This window comes from Brienomyrus brachyistius, chromosome 5 (assembly GCF_023856365.1).
Source record: "Brienomyrus brachyistius isolate T26 chromosome 5, BBRACH_0.4, whole genome shotgun sequence".
In the NCBI taxonomy this organism is placed as follows: Eukaryota; Metazoa; Chordata; class Actinopteri; order Osteoglossiformes; family Mormyridae; genus Brienomyrus; species Brienomyrus brachyistius.
In genome coordinates, this window is record NC_064537.1 from 11600315 (window position 1) to 11621433 (window position 21119).

Here is a 21119-nt window from a genome sequence, read left to right on the forward strand (position 1 = left end):
GGCAAGCTGCCTGGGTACACGGCGAATCAACCCAGTTAGGAGGGTCAGGTGGGATTAGAGGCCTAACCAGCTGAACGAAGAAAGAAACTGGGAGGCAGTCAGCTGTGAAAAGGGTTTCTGAGCCACACAGTGCAGGGATACGCCGTCCTTGGTTACAAGGAAGGGGGGGGGAGCGATTGTGCGTGTGTGTCTGTGGGGGGGAGGGGGGGGATTTGGCAATCTAAGGTGTAATATTTAACTTGTACCAGCATGTTCATCATTTGTGATACGCTAAATTTATCCTTGTCAGTTAGGTTTCACCTGACCTTGGGTGTCCTAAGCCGTTCCAGCAGCAGATATACAAACCCCCCAGAGTGCCATTAGATGGTGTCTGTAGGACACGCTGCTTTCACATGAAGGTCTGAGAAGGCAGAGCCGCTGTCTAAAGGTTTCACGGGGCACTGGGCTGAAGCACATTCCAGTCACTCAAGGAATGTACCTGGGGTGCGGGTTGATGACACAGGACTGGCCCAAGAGCGCGTGTGTTTGTGTGTATGTATGTATTTGGGGGGGGGGGGGTTATATTGTGGAGACTAAAATTTCCCCACAAACAACCTGCTTGACGTTATGGGGGCAATTTTTTCAATCCTCACAAGGTGAAACTGAATTTTACAAAGATCTCTGTCTGCGATCAAAAAACTAAAAATGCCCAAAAAACTAAAAAAGTGTTCCGTTTGGTTATTTACGGATAAAGGTAGGGGTGGGATATGCTCCTAGACCTAGAAATGAATGGAGAGTCCCCACAAAGATATGAATACACACAAGTGGGTGCATGTGTGTGTGCGTGTGTGTGAGCACCAACCTGGAGGGCACCGAGGAGCCCAGGTCGGAGTATCCGTTGGTGCGAGTCTCGTCATCCGGACAGGGGCTGCTGGGGGTGAAGTCCACGTCCTCGCCGACTCCGTAGTCCTCAAACTGTTCCTCATTCAGGGAAGCAGGGGAGCGCGTGGACACCTCAGAGGTCACTGAGGGGTTTGTCTGAACACACCTGCGAGAATGGTAGCGCTCACAACACAGGACGTGGGACAGCGGCGGTGATGAGTTTCACCCGCGCATGACCCAAGAAAACGGAGGTTATCCTGGAGTGGTACTGACTTTTCTCTGGGCACAAAGAGTCCTCGGAGAGTGTCGTCCTTGTCAGCAGGCCTCCCTCCCCCGCTGGTTCCCGAGCCCTGGGGGGCCACTACTGCGTCGTCCGCGTTGAACTCTGTGCCGTCTTGGCCGTTCGGGGCGTCCTTGTTGGGGAACACCTGCCCATCGGGGTCCGATCTCGTGCACATGATGACGGGCCAGCCGGTACCCTGGCCCCCGTGCTGCTGGAAAAGCAGGGGGAGGGTCAGGTACACACTCAACCAACCCAAGAACCTTTATGGAGCTCATACGGGGCTTATGATGTCATACATAATCCCATTTCAGTATTATGCTTAACTCCATTACTTACTAAATAAACAAAATTACAAAGAAAACAGGACTTGCTAGTGGTGCAGAATTCCGGGCGGCATGTGTGTTCTGCTTCGGTTTTTTTTGTTTTCTTAATTACAGTGTTTCCTTGGAACGTTAATCACCAACGGCTAATCACCAGCAGCCCTGAAAGCCTCTGCTTGACACAGACCTGAGCTGCGAACCCCTGTAATGTACAAACTTGTATAAGTACCATGTCTTCTGTTTAAAACTGACTTTACCAGGACTGGAATTACTAGTATAGAAAAGGGTTTGGTGACTTCTGCTGAAGCAGTAACCTTGGGAATGACAGTGGGATTGCCCTCCAGGTCGCGCAAGGCGCAGTCAGCTTGAAAGTCAAACGACTGAACCACTTTTGCTTTTTTCGGCTCTCCGCCCCGTCCGACACTCCCGTCGGCCGAAAAAAGTCTGATGCAAATAGGGACGGCTTAATGCGACCTGCCCGAGCGTGTGAGAGGCGGCTTGACGACACGAACCCGTCCCACAGGCATGTGAGAGCACCGAGTTCTGGACGTCACACACGGGTGCCTCACAAACTCAGACGGCAGGACATACACACTCACACGCAGGTGCCTCTCATGTACCGTGACAATACACAACACACCCCCACCATACAAATATGTAGACACAAACACAGGCGGCATTAGTGCGACCAAAAAAGGTGAAATGATTCGCATAAGAAACTCCTGTTTGCCAGATTCCAGGACTTCTCTGGAACAGAAGATTCACTCACAATAAAGTTACAAACCCAGTCTCTGCATTCTATTGTGACCATTGTTCTAGGTAATTTTTTTCCCAGCTTAGTGTCTCTCCCCTACTTTGTCTCATTCGCTGTAGCTTCCACTACTAAGAGGACCATGTTTTCCAAGAAAGAAAAACAATACCTGTATCCTGATGACGCCTAGAGCGCGATGGCCCAGTGGCCGGCACTGGCTGGCTGAGCAGATCACAGGGAACAGGCCTCAGCTGACCGATTCAGCTCGACCAAGATCATCAGCCATTGGACGGATTTGAATGGGCTTCCATTGCAAAACACCCCCAAATTCTCACACACACAGGGCACCAAAGTAATTACAAACATTTTTTTAAAAGGTGGCGGTTTGACCGAGTGTGTATAAACGCCAAGACCTCAGCGTGTGGACGACTCCAGTCTGATATATAGGTGATCTAATGAAGAAACCAGCGGCCCGGGACTGGGGGTGTCGCCAGACCTTTTGCACAAGTGACACAGTAGCCCTTTAACCTCCCTGTGCCCCGTGTGGGGGACGGGGGATGGAGGAGGGGGTGGGTTGTGGGGGAAGAAGTACACACACGGGAATTAAGAGGCTGAATCGGGAGGGGGGCAGGGTCTGAGTGTTGATGAATGTGGTGGTTTGTAAAGGGGGTTGTTTAGTATTCCAAAGCAGCTTTTTGTGTGGAAGCGAAACAGCCACCCAGTAAGAGGTCAGGCAGCCCCTCCCCTGAGAAAGTGACACAGTTACTGGCATGTAGACGTACTCACGTGCGGGCCACTCACACAGCGGCTTTACGCGGCCACTCACACAGCGGCTTTACGCGGCCACTCACACAGCGGCTTTACGCGGCCACTCACACAGCGGCTTTACGCGGGCCACTCACACAGCGGCTTTACGCGGCCACTCACACAGCGGCTTTACGCGGCCCTTCTGTCCGAGCCAACCGAAGAGGCGCTTCGGAAGAGGAGGGTGAGCGAGTGTGAAGCCGTGGTGCGGTCCGGGGTCAAGCCAGCCAAGCAGGGTCTCCCGGGGCGACCCCCACACCCATGCTGCACATCCACACTAACGGCCCACATAGCCAGTACCTGCCAGCTCTCTCCCTTTTGGCAAATGCTGCCGGTTAGTTTACAGCCTCTTGTGGCACTTTCAGATTTAATGACTTTCTCAGTGCAAAAACTGCCGGCATAAGAGGGGCCATGATCCATAAGGGAGCCAATGAAATGTTTCAAATCAGTGAGTGACAGGAGAGGGGGCACCCTGAGGGCCAATCCGCTTTCAGCCAGGGCCCCTTTGTCCCCCACCCTTGTATAAGTCCACGAAAAATGTTCTACCAAGCTCTTGTAGAAAACAGGAATCGTTGTGCTCCACTAGACGCAAAGTATTATTGAAGAGGGCGGGACCTTGACCTAATTCTGAGTTTCAGTTCATCCCCTGATGTTTCATCAGGTTGATCTGCTGCTGCCTACACAATTCATAACGATCCCTCAACCTTGCGCGCCTCATTAGCCAAATCGTCATCCCATGACCTCCCAGCAGATATCCACCCCCCACCTACCTAGAGCACCACCGTGCCAAGGCGGCGGGGGGATCGCTGGTACTGGGCCACGAGTCATGAAGGTGCTTCTGGCCTATAAGTCCAGTTGGTGATCACCCGGGGGCTGAGGCCGGCTCGGAAAGAGGAGGGGGCTGCATGCCTCTGCCATCACATGCTGCTTGGTTAGGAATGTTAGGTGATACTGCGCTGAGACCTCATTTATACTTTTGTCTGGGGCAATGGGGGGGGGGAGAAGGGGGGGACATTGGGTGCTCTACTTCTCATATGACAGTGAAAACTGCAGAGTCTGTGTGCTTCGGTACATTGTGTGTGATCTCATTTTAAACAATTCTAAGATGTATTAGGGGAGAGACGGCACTATTATTAGCAAACATTCTGGAGGAACCTGTTGCGAAGATGACAATGTTCAGCCATCGATTACCCTGTAATCAGGGGTGTGCCTGAACTGGGAAATTAAAGGTGGGCTGATCGTCAGCGCACTCAGGGCCCAATGACAGTAATTACAGTACGATGAAAAAGTCTTAGGCAGTCAAAGAAAATGTTTTAAATGATCTTCGTGTTGGTGTAAAACTGATATCTGTAAATTGTCCTGTTATTTGGTCATTTCCAAACCTCTCCTAGTCACCCCAGTATTTGCAGTGACCCTCCGATCCACCCGTGGATGTTGATTTGACCACTAGCACACCATGTTTGGCTAATGAGTATCTCACTTAGTCACTTACATAATTGATAATTAATTTGGCTGGTGGTAAAATTTTACGCATGTATGGAATCCACGATGAGAGGTTTGGGAACTGAAGCCATCAGTATTGATTCAGAACTGAAGATATCAGTAACTTTTTGGAGACCAGAAGAAATTCTAGTTAGTTATGTTGCTGTTCATTTGCATGTTCTAATGTTAAACTGCGTGCGGGTGTTTGGGATGCACCCTCAAATCAGCCAATAGCAGTGGGTCCCCAGGACTGGAGTTAAAATCCACTGCTTTATTATTGGCTGATTGCGAGGCCATGCCAAAAACCCCCTAACCCACACCGGCCCTCCATGGAAGAAGTTCCCTACCCCTGCTCTGAAGTACAACTGAATTCCCCAGAAGGACAGTATGCGCAGGTATCTACATGTGACTGTACTTAGACACCAACTGCTGGCTCCCCCACACTTAAAGCAGGATGAGCGAGTGTCTCTGCTTCACCGGCGGGGTCCGGCCAAAGGCCGTGAGATGCCATGTATGGCGGCGGAGCAGCGAAGGTGCCCATCTGGTGGCCTCATTAAAATGGGGCAGTTACTGCCTCCCCCCTGCTGATCTGGCGACATCGAGCTCCCCACCCACGGCACAATGGCACTTGAAAGCATGCAACTGTGACAGTTAGAGATGATCGACAATTGGAGGGGGGGGAATATGACACTAGGTTTGGGTGGGAAACGCAGTGGGTAGCGATTTACACCATGTAGCAGGTGGGGTTCGGTGTTTTTTTTGGAAGGGATTCCTCTGGCAGTTCTGCAACAGCATCTGTGGTTGGGGGGGGTGGCTGTGGGAACAGAGTGAAACGTGGTGCCGCCTGTTGGTTTATTGGGACGGGGGGGGGGGATAGGCGTGTAGACGGTACTGGATTTTCTACCCGTCTCTTGCACAACAGTGATGCCACAAGCCAACTGGCAAAGCAGCTACAATACCTGCTGGAGCAGGAGTCAAGCTCGTCGTCACCGAGCGCCGTCCCCAGGGAAGCGCTTCAGGAGCGTCCCGGCCAGAGCTGCTATGCATTAACTCCCATAATGCCAAACAAGAGTTAACCCTGCCCTACATCGCAGGGTTGCGTTTTTAGAGTCCGCGCAGCTGAATTTTCCCAACATCCAACACTATAACTCTCTACTGGCGTCTGCGGCAGACGGGCAGGAGAGCACGGCTCATTTCACCGGCCTCGCCAAGCGCTGGCAGGGTGCTGGCTGGCTGATGGTACGACACCCCCAGGGGCTCTCATCGCTCATCTGGCAGGACACCGATACCGCCGCCATCTCCGCTGGTTTGGCTCGGAGTGCCCTGCGCCGCCGCCAGGCCTGGACCGGACCCAGGGGCTCTTTCCCAAACGTGAGCCTCCGCTAACCCCTTAACTCTCCATCCAACACGAGGCCAACAGGGAGGTAAGGAGAGGCGGCACGATCTGACCGCAGATCAGCAAAACCGCCACGTCCGGTGCTGCTTCTGCATGACTGGCCCCCTCCTCACTATCCTCAAGCTAACCTTAATGTCCTCGCCCAGGCGGAGGCATGAAAGTCTATAAGAGCCACCCCCCATGCTGTGCATCATCTGTCACCCCCCCCCCCCAAAAAAAAAAAGAAAACAGCTGATGACCGCCACAGGAGTACAGCAAAGGAGCGTGTCACCTCCCTGCACAGGCAGTCCGACGGCTTCATCACAGTCATCACTGAACTCTCATTCGGGGCGACGCAACCACTCAGAATCGCTGCCCTCAGACTGCAGCAGGGCTGGACGGACGCTTCTCAGGAACCTGAACAGCTCTCAGGGGCAGGTTATCCTTTATCTGCAAACAAGTCTGACGAGAGGCACCTGCAGGATCTTTAGTCATCAGCGCTTCTGAGTCCGCCTTCAGAGCTCTGCGGCTCTCTTTTGTTTTATTTATTGATCCACGCCCCGGGTGGTTGAATTCTACACAAACTCTGCAGCACACTGTGGGACATCATACAATTTATCCCTGCAGCCAAATTGCATGACTCTTCCGCTGGAGGCCTGGGTGCTTTGCTCCAGAACAAAACCCCCCCCTCTCCTTCACGGCCCCCAGAGGTTGCACTGGTAACTGGTTTCACAGCCCAGATACCTGAAAAGAAGTTCACAAAGACGCCTCTTCCACTAAAAAGCAGATTATAACTGGCCTGTGACCAATGCAGGCATCTTCTGGACAGTCATCATCAGAGAGTCATCATCAACATCACCAAAAATGTCTGCTTACTGACCTCTGATAGGTCAAGGTCATTTATTGTCAGTTGACAAATCCAGCATATTTATATACACGTCTGCATTGCCTTTATATGGTATGAAATGCCTACTGACAATGTCACACACTGTGTCCCATTCATAGATCTGTACAGAATGCTGATGCAATTTAGGTGAAAATGCTTCCTGAGCTTCTTTCCTGGGATTTTAACTCTAGATTCCAATTAGGTTAAAAAAAAAATCTATAAAAAAGGTTGCGTTGATTGGTTGATGAAAGCCTAATTAAAATGGTTAACTTACTGAGTGACAGATTTGCAGGTCAGCGTATGAAGGAATTCCCAAATGACATTTTTAATTATAAAACATCCTGAGACCTGGTGATGCCCCATTACCAGCAGGTGATTACCAGCTGTGTTTGTGAACACAGTCTTACACGAATACAGGATTTCCCCAAAACACACACCCCCCCCCCCATCCCAGTAAGGTGGTGATGTGTGTGGAAATCGTGTGCTGAGGTCACCAGGTAACAGATCACACCTGGATACAGTGATATCACCAGGACACGGGATCTCGGTGCACTGCAGACAGCCCTGTGACTCAGCCTCATCGCAGTACAGACCAAGTTCACATTACCAGGGCACAACACCAAACATCCTAGCAACACCATGCTGACAGCAGCAGTAAAGAGACGACCAACAAATGCTCCAACTAAATCAAGACAAAAGGGCACCACAAGAATGTTCCACAGCCAGGAAGGGAATCTGCGAGGGAACTGTGCCGCCCAAAGGGGATGAAACATTGTTGCTGTAACCAAGGTGCCTTCCCAGTGACGGGATCACGTCTGTGTCGGGCTGTTAGCGAAAGGTGCTACTTGTTTGCCTTCAGGAACCAACGCCAAAGCTCATGCACAGTCCTATAGTGGGTATGAGAACCGGAGACAAAAGCTGCACCTGGGCTGAGACACAGGCACTAAAGCATATTGTTCTGCGCTGCCAGTTGTTAGTAGTTCATGGTTCTGCCACCACGGACAAATCAGGCATCTTTAACGGCGCAATACTATGCTTCAGAACCAAAACCTATAATATGAAGGATTTTATTTGAAGGGCGAGAGGCAGCATTATTAAAATGAGTTTTTTGAAATGCCAAAGAGGAACCATAATTCACACAGACACTAACCCGATTTTTGTTTGCTTTTCAGAAGACAGGGGCAAAATACATCCACTCCTCTTCTACCTGCTTATTCCGGTCCTGGTCACAGGGAAAAGTGAAAATAAAGCTTTAAGAATTGCATCTTTTTTTTTTTTTTTAAATGCATGAACTACTGCAATTAAGACTCCATGTTACCAGGCTGTTACAGCATCCTTAAAGGCCCTGGTCAAACTCAGCAGTTTCACAAATAAGCGGCTTTTAATATCGCGGGAACAAGAAAACATCAATATCACCCCAATTAACAACACTGGCATTCTCTACAACCTGCAAGTCAATAACAATTAATACTGAACAAGTCATTGATTTCCTGCCCCCTTCCTGCCACACGGACAGACACGAATGACCACGCATAGCAGACACAAAACCAGGACGCCGCAGAAGGATGAAAGCCACAGATCTGTGACATAATCAACAAGGAATGATTCTAAACAATAAACCAATATATCACAGTGCAGGGGACTAACCTGCTCAATTAATAGGGATATACTGGGGAGTTTTTTGTCCCCCTCCGAACAACAAACTGGTACCTCAATCCCGACCAACTTCACTTCTGCCTGTTAATTAGGACACAGAAGGAAATAAGAATCATACTGTTCTTTCCTGCTTGTTTTGGAGCACAAGAGAAAAAAGGACACCTTGTATAGTAGACTAATAATTCCAGGTTATCCTTCTGGATCATAAATTATGGAAATGCGGGCGCGATGCCCTGGAGCACAAGCATCAGACAGGATGACAGCATCGGGGCGGGAGCCATACACTGAATAGGATCGTCACGAAATCATTTACGTCTGTGCAGAATCAGCACTCGACGTGCGGGTGGGAAGCAGGTGGATGTTCCCATTTATTCGTCAATCGGTTTTTGGTGGGGGTGCTTTTGGCACCTTGTCAAGGGCGAGCGGGATACCGCAGAGGCGCCCCCCCGCCCGCCGGGATCCATCTCGGTTCCTTCTCTGGGGATCGCACTGCGAAACCTCCGCAGTTTTTGGAAAATGGGTTTTCTACCGCCGGACTGCATATCTGTTTTACGTACAGAGTAACTAATCGCAAAAAAACCCGGCTTACCTACGAGTAACGATGCAGTGTCGCGTCACACGCGCATCGATTATAATTCCGCATTAGACTGACGCTTCTGCCCACATACAGGAAACCGTGTGTCACCCTGCGTGGCTCTGGGCCACAGTCCTTTCTGAAAATACATCAACTATAAATTCGTTTACGGGAAATAACCTGGTACATTTTTAGGATATGCAGAATGGCATGAGGGCAATTTATAAAATTAGAGAAATGAATCATGTGATGAAAAATAAACACGTAACGAGCCGTCACAAAACAAATATGTAACTGAATACATGTGAAGCCATGCTGGGAACGTTTCATTTCTGAGACCTCAACTCGAATACTGCAGCCGATTCAAACAGAATAGATGGTCTCGTGAAGAGGATTCCATACTGGAACAGTTCACCAGTCCTAAAATGCTTTGGTCTTTGGTAAAGGCGACTAGTGACCAGGTTAAGATGGAGAAACAACTGGAGAACAGGCCTATTTATAATACGACTGGGAATCTATGGGGATAAGACGTGTGGCAGAGATGAGAGGAAAAGGTCTTTAATCCAACTGAATTCTAGATAATTAAGTATTTAAATTTAGTTATTTAAATACATCTGTTCAACGTGAAATATTTCCCTTGAAGATCAAAGCAAATTCTTCCAAAAACTCACTGCCAAGACAGTGAGAAAATGAGTAATAGACACATAATTTGTAACAAGCATGAAGTCGAAGTCAGTTGGTTTCCACCAAACTGTCATGTGGTTTTAAATTCATTAATCCACATACCTTACCTTCGGTCTTCTGCTAGCATCATCCAGCCACTGAGCGCAGAGTCAGTTGGCCACATATCCTTGTATAAAAGGTCAGTTATGCTAGTAGTTCCTGCTCTTTTGATGTGTGAGGACTGGTTTCCATCATACAATGACGTAATGGACATGTATAATGGCCAAGTAGGGTAATGGCGTACTAATCACTGATATGAGTTTAACCATTTACATTTTTTTTTATTCGGATGAGGACAGAACGTGAGGGGTTATAATAAAATGGAAAATGTAGTTTATTTTTGGGAATTAAACCACCCCCTCTGCAAAACCCCCAGCTCTCCTTGGTCCCAGGGTACACTGACTACAGACCAATACCAGTCTGCGGACCGGAGGCCGGGGACCAACCCAAAGTTATAGTGTCAGCCAACAACACCATGTCTTAAAGCATATTCCTGTGTCCTGGGGGAGGGGCATTTTCCTGTGTGCGCTCTCTGCCCCCACAGAGCCCGTACACCTGTGACTGCAGCTGTACAAACCCTAAGGACGATTCCGTGCACAGCTGGGAGCCCAGAGGAGAGACAGCTTTCTGCGGACATGATTTTGGGACTGCAAATTACCCCGTCAACCAAAGATCGGCCATTTGAAATTTAGGGGATCTTTATAGTAAATGCCCGCTTTCTATCGGCAGTGTATACAGAAGACCTGTCTCAGCATATTCTGCGTGCTTGAGTGACATAGGTTCACTCAGAAGATTGAAATGGAGCCCAACAGGTCATGCACTCAATAAAAATGGCCGTGGGGTAATATTAACAGCCTTATTTGTTACCATCTAGTTCTGAGCCCTCAATTACCTTTTCAGCTGGTCGGTTGGGCGGGGGGGGGTCAGCTAGTGTGTCGCCAACTTGATGTGTGACAACAAAGTTTGGCAGGCTGATTTTTGTAGTTTTTTTTATCATGTTTGCTAGGAGTGTGGGGATTGGGGGTGGGTGGGTGGGGAACTGCTGCATACCACCCTCGAACCCACAGTACTTGGCAGAAGCAAAAAAAAACCTAGGAACCATGGCCAAGCCGCGGTTCGACCCCCCCAGGGAGCTAATTTACCAGCTAAATGAACCGGCTCAGATATCCGGAGGCCTACAGAGAATGGAGAGACTTCACTGCGAGATCAGAAGCTATGGGGGCAGGCAACCTTTGGCTATGACAGGATGTTGTATCAAGCACCTTGAGTGAAAGAGCCAGCCCTTGTGTTATCAAAACAAAATTTCAGATCCCCTAGATAAAAAAAAAAAAACAGCCCTCCATTCTGGTTGCGTTACTGTGGCTCTCGTTCACATGCTGGCCAAAGCGTAAACACGTTGGGCTACCTTCTGCTCGCCATGACATTTGACTTGACGTAATCAAATGAGGAATCAGAGGACCCACCCATGCACGCAAACGCACTAACGGTTTTGGAAACGTCAGCATGACGGTCAGAGTCCCGGTCGAGTTTCCAGAGAGCGGCTCAGCTGCAGACCGATTTCAACTCCTGTCCGAAAAGGAGAAAATCAGCCTGGATATGATCGAGGGGGAATTTCATGAATCTTCCTTTTCACTGACCTCTCCTTTGACCCGGCGTCTAAGTTAGGGCACTCACAACAGCAGGTGGGCACTACATCTCCCCCCCACCACACCCTGTCAGTGTCAGTGTCATTCATAGCACCAGCACCCCCACCCACAAGGGACTCCATCCACCCTACTGGCCCTTTCCCACCGGCTAAGACTCTGAAACATGCAGATCAGGGCAAATTCTCAGACAAAAGCACAGGGACCCATTCTGAGGCTCCCAGCCCGGACTGGGTGCTGCTCAAGTAAGCCGACACCCCACATGAGGAACTGATCCTCCACGCCCCCCCCCCCACTCAGGAGGGTAAAGCTGAATTATCAATCGGCTTGGACAGATTACGTTCCACTCAAAACCACCTACTGCCCTGCTTCATTTCACTGATATGTCATCCAGCTGAAGCCAGGACTGAAGCTGACCGGATACAACGCCATATGAAATGGAAGGTCTCAGACTTAGGATCGCACACGGTGTGTTTCAAAGATATGTCCTCCTTCTGCCTATACAGAAACCTCAGGGGAAAAAGCAAACCGCATTTTCCTCAGACAGGAATAAGCGCGGCAAGCGAACATCCATACAGAAGTAAACACAGATCCAGTCTCAGGAAAGGGACGTACCCAGCAATGCAGACAGCGAGTGCCGGCCGGCAGCCCCGTGCGCCTGTGCCTGAACAAAGTCGCGTTTCCCCGGCGTCGGCCGTACGGCCACACCGACAGAGCCTCCGGAAGCACCAGGCCCACCTTCACTCTCTCGGCAGAAGCGGCCCATTTGGCCGCTGTCTGAAGACAGGCCTTCCCTTTTAACACTGGGTCACTTCTCCTTTCTCCTGAACCACTGGGCTTTCCGCCCAAACCAAGCAGGGCGACCCACTGCAGAGGGTGGGGGCAAACAACTTTTTAAGGCAGACCCCCCCCCACCCCCCACCCCAAAAAGTCATGGCGTTTCCCAGCCACTGATTTCTAGCCATTAATTAATCCCATTGCTGCCAGGGGAAGGTTGAGGAACACAGGAGGGTGGGGGGGGGGGGGGACAACCAGCCTCGCACCCGGGCTTAGACATGCACGGGTGAACATAACAGAAAAGCAAAGGGGGAACAGCATACAGAAAGGCAGAGAATCCAGCATGGTCACACACACACACACACACACACACACAGGCTGGAACAATGGACTTTGCTATCTGTGCCGTGCTCTCCCTCCCTCTCCCCCCCCCCCCCCCTCCAAGAGGTCTCCCGCACACCCCCTGATCCCCATGCAGTGTAGCCTCTTACCCTGTCACTCACTGAGGGGTCACCGGCCTCCCCCGCACTCCGGGTGGCGCAGCTCGTGCCACCATCCCCCGAAGACATCCGAGCCTCAGGGCCTTCCCAGTCTGCCAGGTCGTCCCACGCAGGTGCTACAACAGGTGAGGCGACGGGCAGGGGAGGGGCAGAGGAGGTATCGGTGAACGTGCCGCCGATTCTTCAGCAAGTCTTTCGGATCTCCTCCGACGGTAATCCAGAGGAAGAGGGACAGAAAGAGGCTGTTCCTCTCACAGCAGAGCGGAGCTGCTTGAGTTTCCCTGAGTTGCACCCGCTGTAACTCGCTCGCTCACATTGATTCACGCGGAGACGCACACACAACACACACACACACAGGCAGCACTCTGGCAACAGTTGAGATTAAGCCCCTCCTCCCCTTCTCTCTCTCTCTCTCTCTCTCTCTACGGAATGTTGCCGGGCAACTGGCTTCGGCAGGGCCGTCCCTCCACAGTGACATCAGCGGGAATGCAAGTCTCGCATTGCAACACTCTGGGCTCCTGCGCAGCATTTGCATTTCAGGTTGGAGGCTTGGTCAAGTGTCACGCATGCGCTCAAAAAAACGTAAGCAGAGACAAACAAAGTCCCCAGAAATAACACATGGTTTAAAACAAGCTCGAGATAAGGGGAGACCAGCTCGCAAGCAGCCGCCACGGAGGACTGGGTGTGATCGCGGCTTTATTCAGGAGAGCGAGAGGCGCCGCTGCTGTCGTAAGCTGGGCCCACCACACTGGCTCACTGCACTTCCTGCAAACAAAACCGTGGCTGCCTGAGTCAACAGTGGGACACTGCAGGCAGGATGTGACAAAAACGCTCAACTTTCATTACCTACGGCCGGCATCCCCTCCCCCCAGCAAGGCTGGAACCCCAGAGGTTAACATGGATCCAGAGCCTCAGGCATGAGTGTCCCTCTGGGGGGGGGGACTCTCAGTTTGTGGGGACCAGCATCATGCTTCTCGCGTCCCCACTGCTTTCCACATACACTGTGGCGTCTGCGCAGAAACGAAACGGAGGCGCCCACGTCCGCACGCACTCCTCCACGTCGCACCGCCAGGGCACGGCACTCCCCCTCCAGCTCAACACGTCCATTCCCACGTCTCAGCTGGATGCCCCCCCACACCGGAACCCGAAACCCAACCACGCCCCGCCTCAGGACCAGGAGGCCTTGTGCTAATCACAAGAGACCAACATAATCCAGTTACATAAAAAGTGGACTACCATCATTTCAACAAGCATATAATTACCCTGATTAAAGAGGCTGCCAGTCAAAATCCCCGGAGGGACACTGCAGTTGTACCCTTGAGAAATGAGAAAGGTCTGTTCATTACCAAATATCCACTGATATAAACACCACTAAAAACCAGGCATAAATCGGCTCACGACAATTAAGCGGCTCATTATCTCGTTCACTTTAGTGTTCTTCATTAAATGTTAAGGACGCCTCCGTTCATCATGTGTTGAAAACTCAACAGGCAGAAACATTTAGCCAGAACTTCTACGGAGTAGAAAAAAATAAAAAATACAAATTTTACACACACACACACACACACACACACACACATACATACATATACATACACACATACACATATACACACACACACACATATATATACACACACATACACACATACATACACACACACATATATATATATACATATACACACATATACATACACACATATATATATATACATATACACACATATACATACACACATATATACACATATATATACACACACACACACACACACACACACACACACACACACACACACACACACACACACACACACACACACACACACACACACACACACACTCTCGCCAGACTTAGGCGCAAATCAGAAATTCAGCAGAGGCTCTGAGAATCACCTTCAGCTGACGTCAAGCATGTTAATTTTATAAAAAATGCATTCATCATTTAATATTTCATTTATGATATTACAGCTCTCTGGGTTGTAACATCCCCACCCCACAATCATCAGAGCTAACCTGCAACATTATTCAGATTATTTTCCAATTTCATTTGACAGTTTTCGAACTGCTGTACAGAGATTTATTATTCTAAGTCGGCTAGCTAGCTTGGCCTGCACCAGTCCCGCCCGGATCGGCCTTTTTCTGAGTCATTCTTTTGGTTGGCAAGACAGTGTGGTGGTGCTGGTGATTGGGGGGGGGGGGTTCAACCTTGTTCTCTCTTGGCAGGAAGGGGTTGGGGGGGCTGGATTAACTGACCTGCCAGCCCCCACGACCCCTCTGCTGGCAAGGTCTTACTCCTCATTCCTCTTTTGCCATCATCTCATGCCCATTCCGTCATCGGGGGGGCACTACAGCAAGCTGAAGGGGATCCCACGTCAGATCCATCCCCCGGTACCTTTCCCCCCCCCACCCCTTCTCTGTGGGGGCCAAGCAGGGACACGGGGTCACGGTTACACGGCGGGGGGGGGGGGGGGGGGGGCGCTCAGGAAACACAATAAAAGCGAATTATCCACGAAGAAAGGTTCCCCTACTCAGGTTCCCACGCAGCACAGTGCAGCGCAGTGCAGCGCAGTGCAGCGTGGGATTCTGGCAGCGGCTCAACGGTGGGTCGGACCCCAGGTAGGGCAGCTTAGCGTGGCTTGGCATCGCTGAAGCGGCAGGGTGGGGGATTTTAAAAGGAGAAACCCTCAGAGAGTGTGCATTAGATCTGGGGGAGTGTCAGTGGTTTAACAGTCAGGGGGCAAAGTGGTATATTGAGTTTGCAGGGCTGAACCAATGCTGGAGTATCAGAGAGAGAATGAGGTGCCACCCAGAGAGCACCAGCTCATTCCACTGCATTTTACCGATACCATTCCCACTGGTTATTCACCACGGTAAGTCACGCTGGAGGATAAAACAAACGGGAATTAAACCAATGTTCATTGTCTGGCTTTTCTGAAAATATCATTGAGAACATTTCAGAAAGGACTAGCTCTGAAATTAATCTTAAAAGTAAATCTTAAACCAATCTACTACAGACACACAATCAATATGACCTTTGTTCGATGGCCGTCTGTGGGCCTCATTCAAAATGCACAATTCCCCAGAAATGTTCGCCGATAACCATCACAGGGACGCCAACTGTGACCAGTGACAAAGCGGTAGTCAAACACGTGTGTCATCACCTCAGCCGCAGGGAGGGGTCCCCGAGCCGGCCCTCGTGCGACGGCTGCGGCTGACTCACCAGGGCTAAGCAGGGGCTGTCCCTCAGGGCGTCACGGCGATTACGTAAGCATGATGACAGAATGAAAACCCCGAAGAGGGAGCCGCTCACGCCTATTCATCAGAGACACGTTATGGCACCGTCTTGGAAAACTACAAACTATAAATAAATAAATCGCAGCAGATTAAACTAGCTAGTTTAGTCAAACCAGTGCGGAATCATGTTACCACTCAATACTTTACTTCCTGTTTGGGGTGCTGCTGCTTTTGATGTCGACCCTTGACTGACAGTGTTTGGCGAGAGGCCCCTTCCAGACAGACGGAGACTACAGTACTGTCTCACAAACGAAGACGCTTCAAACAGCCAGAATTCTTTGTATAAAAAGAATTGAAAAAGCAAACAATCAAATTTCATGCAATACGTGCCGCCATAAGACAGTTAAGGAAACCGGTTTACACATAGTGTTTCTCCTCCAGCTGTAAGCTAACGGAGGGGAAGCAAACTGGCATGAAGAGGAACATGACCTGGGCCAGTAATCTGCCGGTACAATCAGAATAATGTGTAATACACGTCTGATGTGCACAAGCTTACACCATGACTAGGAACACACACGCACACGCCAAGCACATCGCGCCGTCCTGTCTGACAGCACTTAGCGGGGAACTGCGGCCAGCATCTCGACAGGTTTCAGAGTTAATCTCCAGGGGGTCTCCACACCATCGCATTTATTTAAATTTTTCCACTGCAGTCTCCCTCCTCAATGCTGAGCCGCATGCACTGCGGTCTGCAGCACCCGCCCTCCCCAAAAACCGATCCTCCACCCTACGTGTTCCCAAAAAAAAAAAAAAAAAACTACACAACGTGGTGCCTAGCTGCAGCGGTCTCAGGGAGGACGTGCAAACCGTGCTGTTTTTGGGGGGGGGGGGGGGGGGTGTGTGCAGATCCTGATGCTCATCCCACAGGGGGAGAGCTAAGTACTCATATGCTGCAGTGGCCACCTCAAAGCACTGCATGTCGAAATGCAGGGCTGCCAGAGCCAGTGCTGCAGTGGGGGCGTGGGGGACTGAAATGAGCTGCAGTGAGAGAGACAAATAGACAATGTAAGGGGATGAGATGGAAAGCGAAAGGGACCAGGATAATGACCCGAGTAATGGCACAGCACATCCCAAACTGCACTGGGACCCACCCCTCCGCCCCCCCCCCCACACCTCGCATGAAGGGACACAGGACTCAAAGTAGGGCAGCTGCCACAGTGCGCTGAGCTGCCTGGCCTTGCTGCTGTCCACACTACCTGCTACGTGGATCCTTTATCCTGGGTCAGTCATGATCGTGACGACATGACAACGGCTGCAGGGTAGAACGGAAGCGTTTATGAGGGAGGGCGCGTGCTTCTCTGGGTTGTGCTTCCCACACAGTTTCAGACACGACAACCTAGTCAGCAGGAAAATAAAGGGGCTGAAACGGTGCCTCATGGAGAAGCCGATCCAGCGTCCAGCGTCTTGACGGACGGTACCGGTCAGCGAGTGGCTTCAGCACAGAGAGTAACTGATAAATGGGGAAGCGTCCGCCTGATGATCCGACCCGTCCGGGGCTCACTGGGTCACAGGGGCCACGAGAGGCTGCGGCGTCATGCTGCATCTGCTGGCGTCAACTGCAACATTTTACCTCGCTTGATGTTCATCACCGACTGCAGCCAGAAACCCAGACACAAGCAGACATCTAATTCCCAGCTAGATCAGTTTTCATCGAAAAACCACACGACAATTCCAAGGGAGCTTGATGGTTTCCCGTCAAAGGCTAGCGTCTCAAGCACTGAAACAATTACCTGACGCAACGGGTTCTGAAAGGATCCATGAAGGATCATGAGCTTCTCAATCACCTAGGTTCCCATAAGATAGCTACGATGACCCTCAGGGCAACCTTTGGGTTGCACCCACCTACCTCCTTCACATGCAACAACCTCACCACTGGTATCGGAACCTTGGATGACTGCCTGGAAATTCATGGGCGCCGACCGACACGAAGGTGATGCATTTCCGCCGGCCTTGCATCAAACTCATTCCCTCAGGATCAAGTCGAACGTTTCGCGGCGCCAGAAGGACGTCACCGGGATGTTACAGGAAATGAAAATGAGGCTACTGGGTGAGCGTGTTCCCATGTGGACAGCTCTGGATCGCCACTGACTGCTGTGGCTGTCATCTGCTGCAAAAACCCGACATGCAAATGGCTTTATAGAACAACAAGCATATAAAATGAGGGGACAGCTCTGACCACTGGTTCGGGAGCAGTGGGGAGGGGCCTCATACCCCTCTGCTGGACCTGAGTTCTGATGGACCAGCTCATGCTGAGTTTATGCTCCAGGCACACGTCAGCCTGCCAGGCAGGGTGAGGGCTCAGCCCCCCCCCCCCCAGGCAGCCCCGTCTGCTCCTGCCAGCCCTGTCTGTCCCTCCCGATTCCCAGACACTGTTGTGGACCCACTGCAGGTCAAAGGACACCGCCAACCCGCCACTACGTTGCAACCGAAGCCATGAAGGGTACAAGAGCCAACCAGGTTTTTACGTCGCCCCCCCGGCGCTACTCTACTGCAGGAACCCAGTTCAGAATGCCCACAGGAATACATTTGCATTTAATTATTTTTGAGACTGTTCTATCCCAAGAAATGTGGGCATAGACCAGATCTGTACAGGTAGCAAAACGCTAGCCGATAAAAATTACCTACACTCCGAGTCGGAGTGTTTTCTTAAATATCGTAATTCGAATGATGCCTGCATGGGTACGTCTTCCAGTTAGTGTTTTTATTACTATAAAGCCAAACCAAAACGGGACACAATCCTTCAAGACATACATATCCTACCAATGCAGCATTAAAACTGAATGTTATAAGAAAAGTCACATAATAAAAGTCTGAGACACATTAATGCAAATGAGCTCTGGCAGCTTTTCATCCTGCAGTAACCCAGGGAACATATTTCCCAAACAAAGCAGGCAGCATCGCGATGCTACAAAAGGGTGATTATTCAGCTGGGGGAACTTATTTGTTGTGCAGACATATAGGATAAATAATCTATCTTCATATTTTTACACCTTGCATAATATATCGTTTTTCAACTAAGATGGCTGGTAGATACAAGATAGAATACACTTTGTTTTAACAATTCAAGAATTTTTCCTTAGTCATCCCTTAAGAGAATTTATATTACATAAGTTCCTTCCATTATATCTGGCAGACCTTTTCCTCAAAGTAGAACTCATTGTCATGAAACAAAGATATTCATGAGAAGCTTTTTTAGTGAAAATTGAAGAAAAAAATTTTTTTAGTGAGGAAATATCCTGAGGTATCTGATCGCTTAGAGAAACACGCACACATGCACGCACACAAACTGCTTCCTCAAGAAGTTCTGAAACAGCTTCAGCCGCAACTCAAATTAGGAAATCTTTCCTCTTACAATACTAATCAGCCTTACATGCAGTCAGGCCTACCAGAGTTAACGCGTCCCTTTCAAGGCTATATGCTGCCACTGAGCTAATGCCCTTATCAAGCAACTGTAACCTCAACAAATGTCTTTGTATAATTATGCAAAGATAAAGCGCTCCTTGCAGAAAGAGCCGTGTGTGGATGAGTGTCCTTTGACTGAAGAGCGGCTGCGAGGCATTTGTCTGGTATAATTAACGGGAGGCCTCTCCAGGTCCTCGTCCGTCCAGGGAGCTGACGCATCGCCGCCGAAGATCCATAGAATCAACGTGTGTGAATTTCGGTCTCGACAAGCACAAAACAAGAAGCGCATAGCGTGTGAAACTGACGCAGCCCCGATGCAACATGAGCTCCGTTCACCTCTTGTTGCACAAACGCATTGATTCGTGCAACTTTGAGACCAGAGTAGCCTTAACCACACACATGTGGTTCACTTCCTGTAAAGAATTCAAAGCGTACAAACAACCGCTTGACATGAAGGCCTTGACATTGACATACGTCGTTTGTGTACAGACAACTGGATCCAAAACTGAAGAATACAGAGTGAATGTTCATTCTCTACATAATACCGGAGTTCAACCCAGGTTCAACGCTGCTAAAGACTGGAATTATAGGTCTCATTCCTGTAACCCAGCACAGCAGACATCTTTGCACTGGTGCATTATCTGAACTAACGCCCCCCCCCCTTTTGGGAGATAAGAGAAGCCTCGCTAAGTGGTGGGACCGAGAGCCGCCACAAAGGATGGGCCTCAAAGCAGTTCCCTGGGCACTCCTGCCCTCTCATACCAAACAGCAGCACACAAACCCCAACATGGCAGCTTCTCAGACTTAGCTCCAGCAATCGACACTGTCAAAGAGAGAAGCCTGTCATTAGTGACAGAGAGCCCCACCCTCCCCCCCACCACCATGAACCTTGGCTGCTACACAGATGGAGGCAGAAGCAAAGTCATGTGACCTTCATCCCGCCCGCTTTCGGATTTAACGTTCCCGGATAATCTGTGACCTAATTAGCGAGGCGAGCCAGGGACAATGAAGTGATCTAGAGGGAAGTAATCGAGAGAGATATTGGGGGCGGGGGGGGGGGGTTCAGAGATTCTTTAAGAAAAAGAAAGGCCCGATCCAGTTGTCTTCAGAAGCTCGGCGGCACCATCGTTCACTCCCACGTCCGCATGTCCATCCGAAGGAGCGCGTCAGCTCTGCACATTTTAACAGGCGGGAAAAAGGCACCGTGCTCTCAAACCCTCCAGCCGCGATAACAGCCTGAACGGCAGCGGCAGTGACAGAATCACCACGCCTCAGCGCTGGCTGCGGCCCTGCAGGACTCCCCAATGAGCCTCTCCCTCCTCCGCTCTGACCCGACAGCAGGCACTCAGTATGGAGTCCACGGTTTCCCCCCCTGCAGAGCTTAGCGACTGGGGGAAGCAACAAGCTGCCAGAGGCCAAGGAGAAGCACAAGGAGAATGTGGTGTGTGTGTGTGTGTGTGTGTGTGTGTATGTGTGTGCGTAAGCATAAACAGGGCGAGGTGTTTGGGTTCTTAGTGAAAGAACGCGTGCGTGTATGTGAGTGACTCGAAAAAAAAAAAAAAGGAACAAAAATTGAGAGAAGAGGGAGAGACAGAGATAAGGAAGCATTTGCATGATCATGCCCAAAAAGATGATTTTTCCAGGGGGGTGGGTGGCCTGGGGGGGGGGATCCAGATGCCTGCTCCAGGAGGGGACCGGCATCGCGTCCCTCTGTCAGGCAGCAGCCGCGCATCAGCAGCCAGCCTGGGGCCCACGCTGGGCCGCCTTCAAGGTCAGTCAAGG

The 21119-nt window shown here is 50.4% G+C and overlaps 1 protein-coding gene across 6 annotated transcripts in view; it reads right to left on the reverse strand.

The window, feature by feature from the left end:
- Positions 1-21119, reverse strand: part of LOC125742162 (rab11 family-interacting protein 4A-like) — a 56512-nt gene that overhangs the window by 14292 nt on the left and 21101 nt on the right. For 3 of the 6 annotated variants that reach the window (XM_049013875.1, XM_049013876.1, XM_049013879.1), the window contains 2 exons: positions 1135-1352; positions 842-1027 (listed from right to left, as the gene is read on the reverse strand). In XM_049013875.1, the coding sequence (XP_048869832.1) occupies positions 842-1027; positions 1135-1352 (404 nt within the window). Of the gene's footprint in view, positions 1-841; positions 1028-1134; positions 1356-12626; positions 13747-21119 lie in introns of those variants that run through there. The other 3 variants (XM_049013881.1, XM_049013880.1, XM_049013877.1) reach the window with 3 other exon arrangements.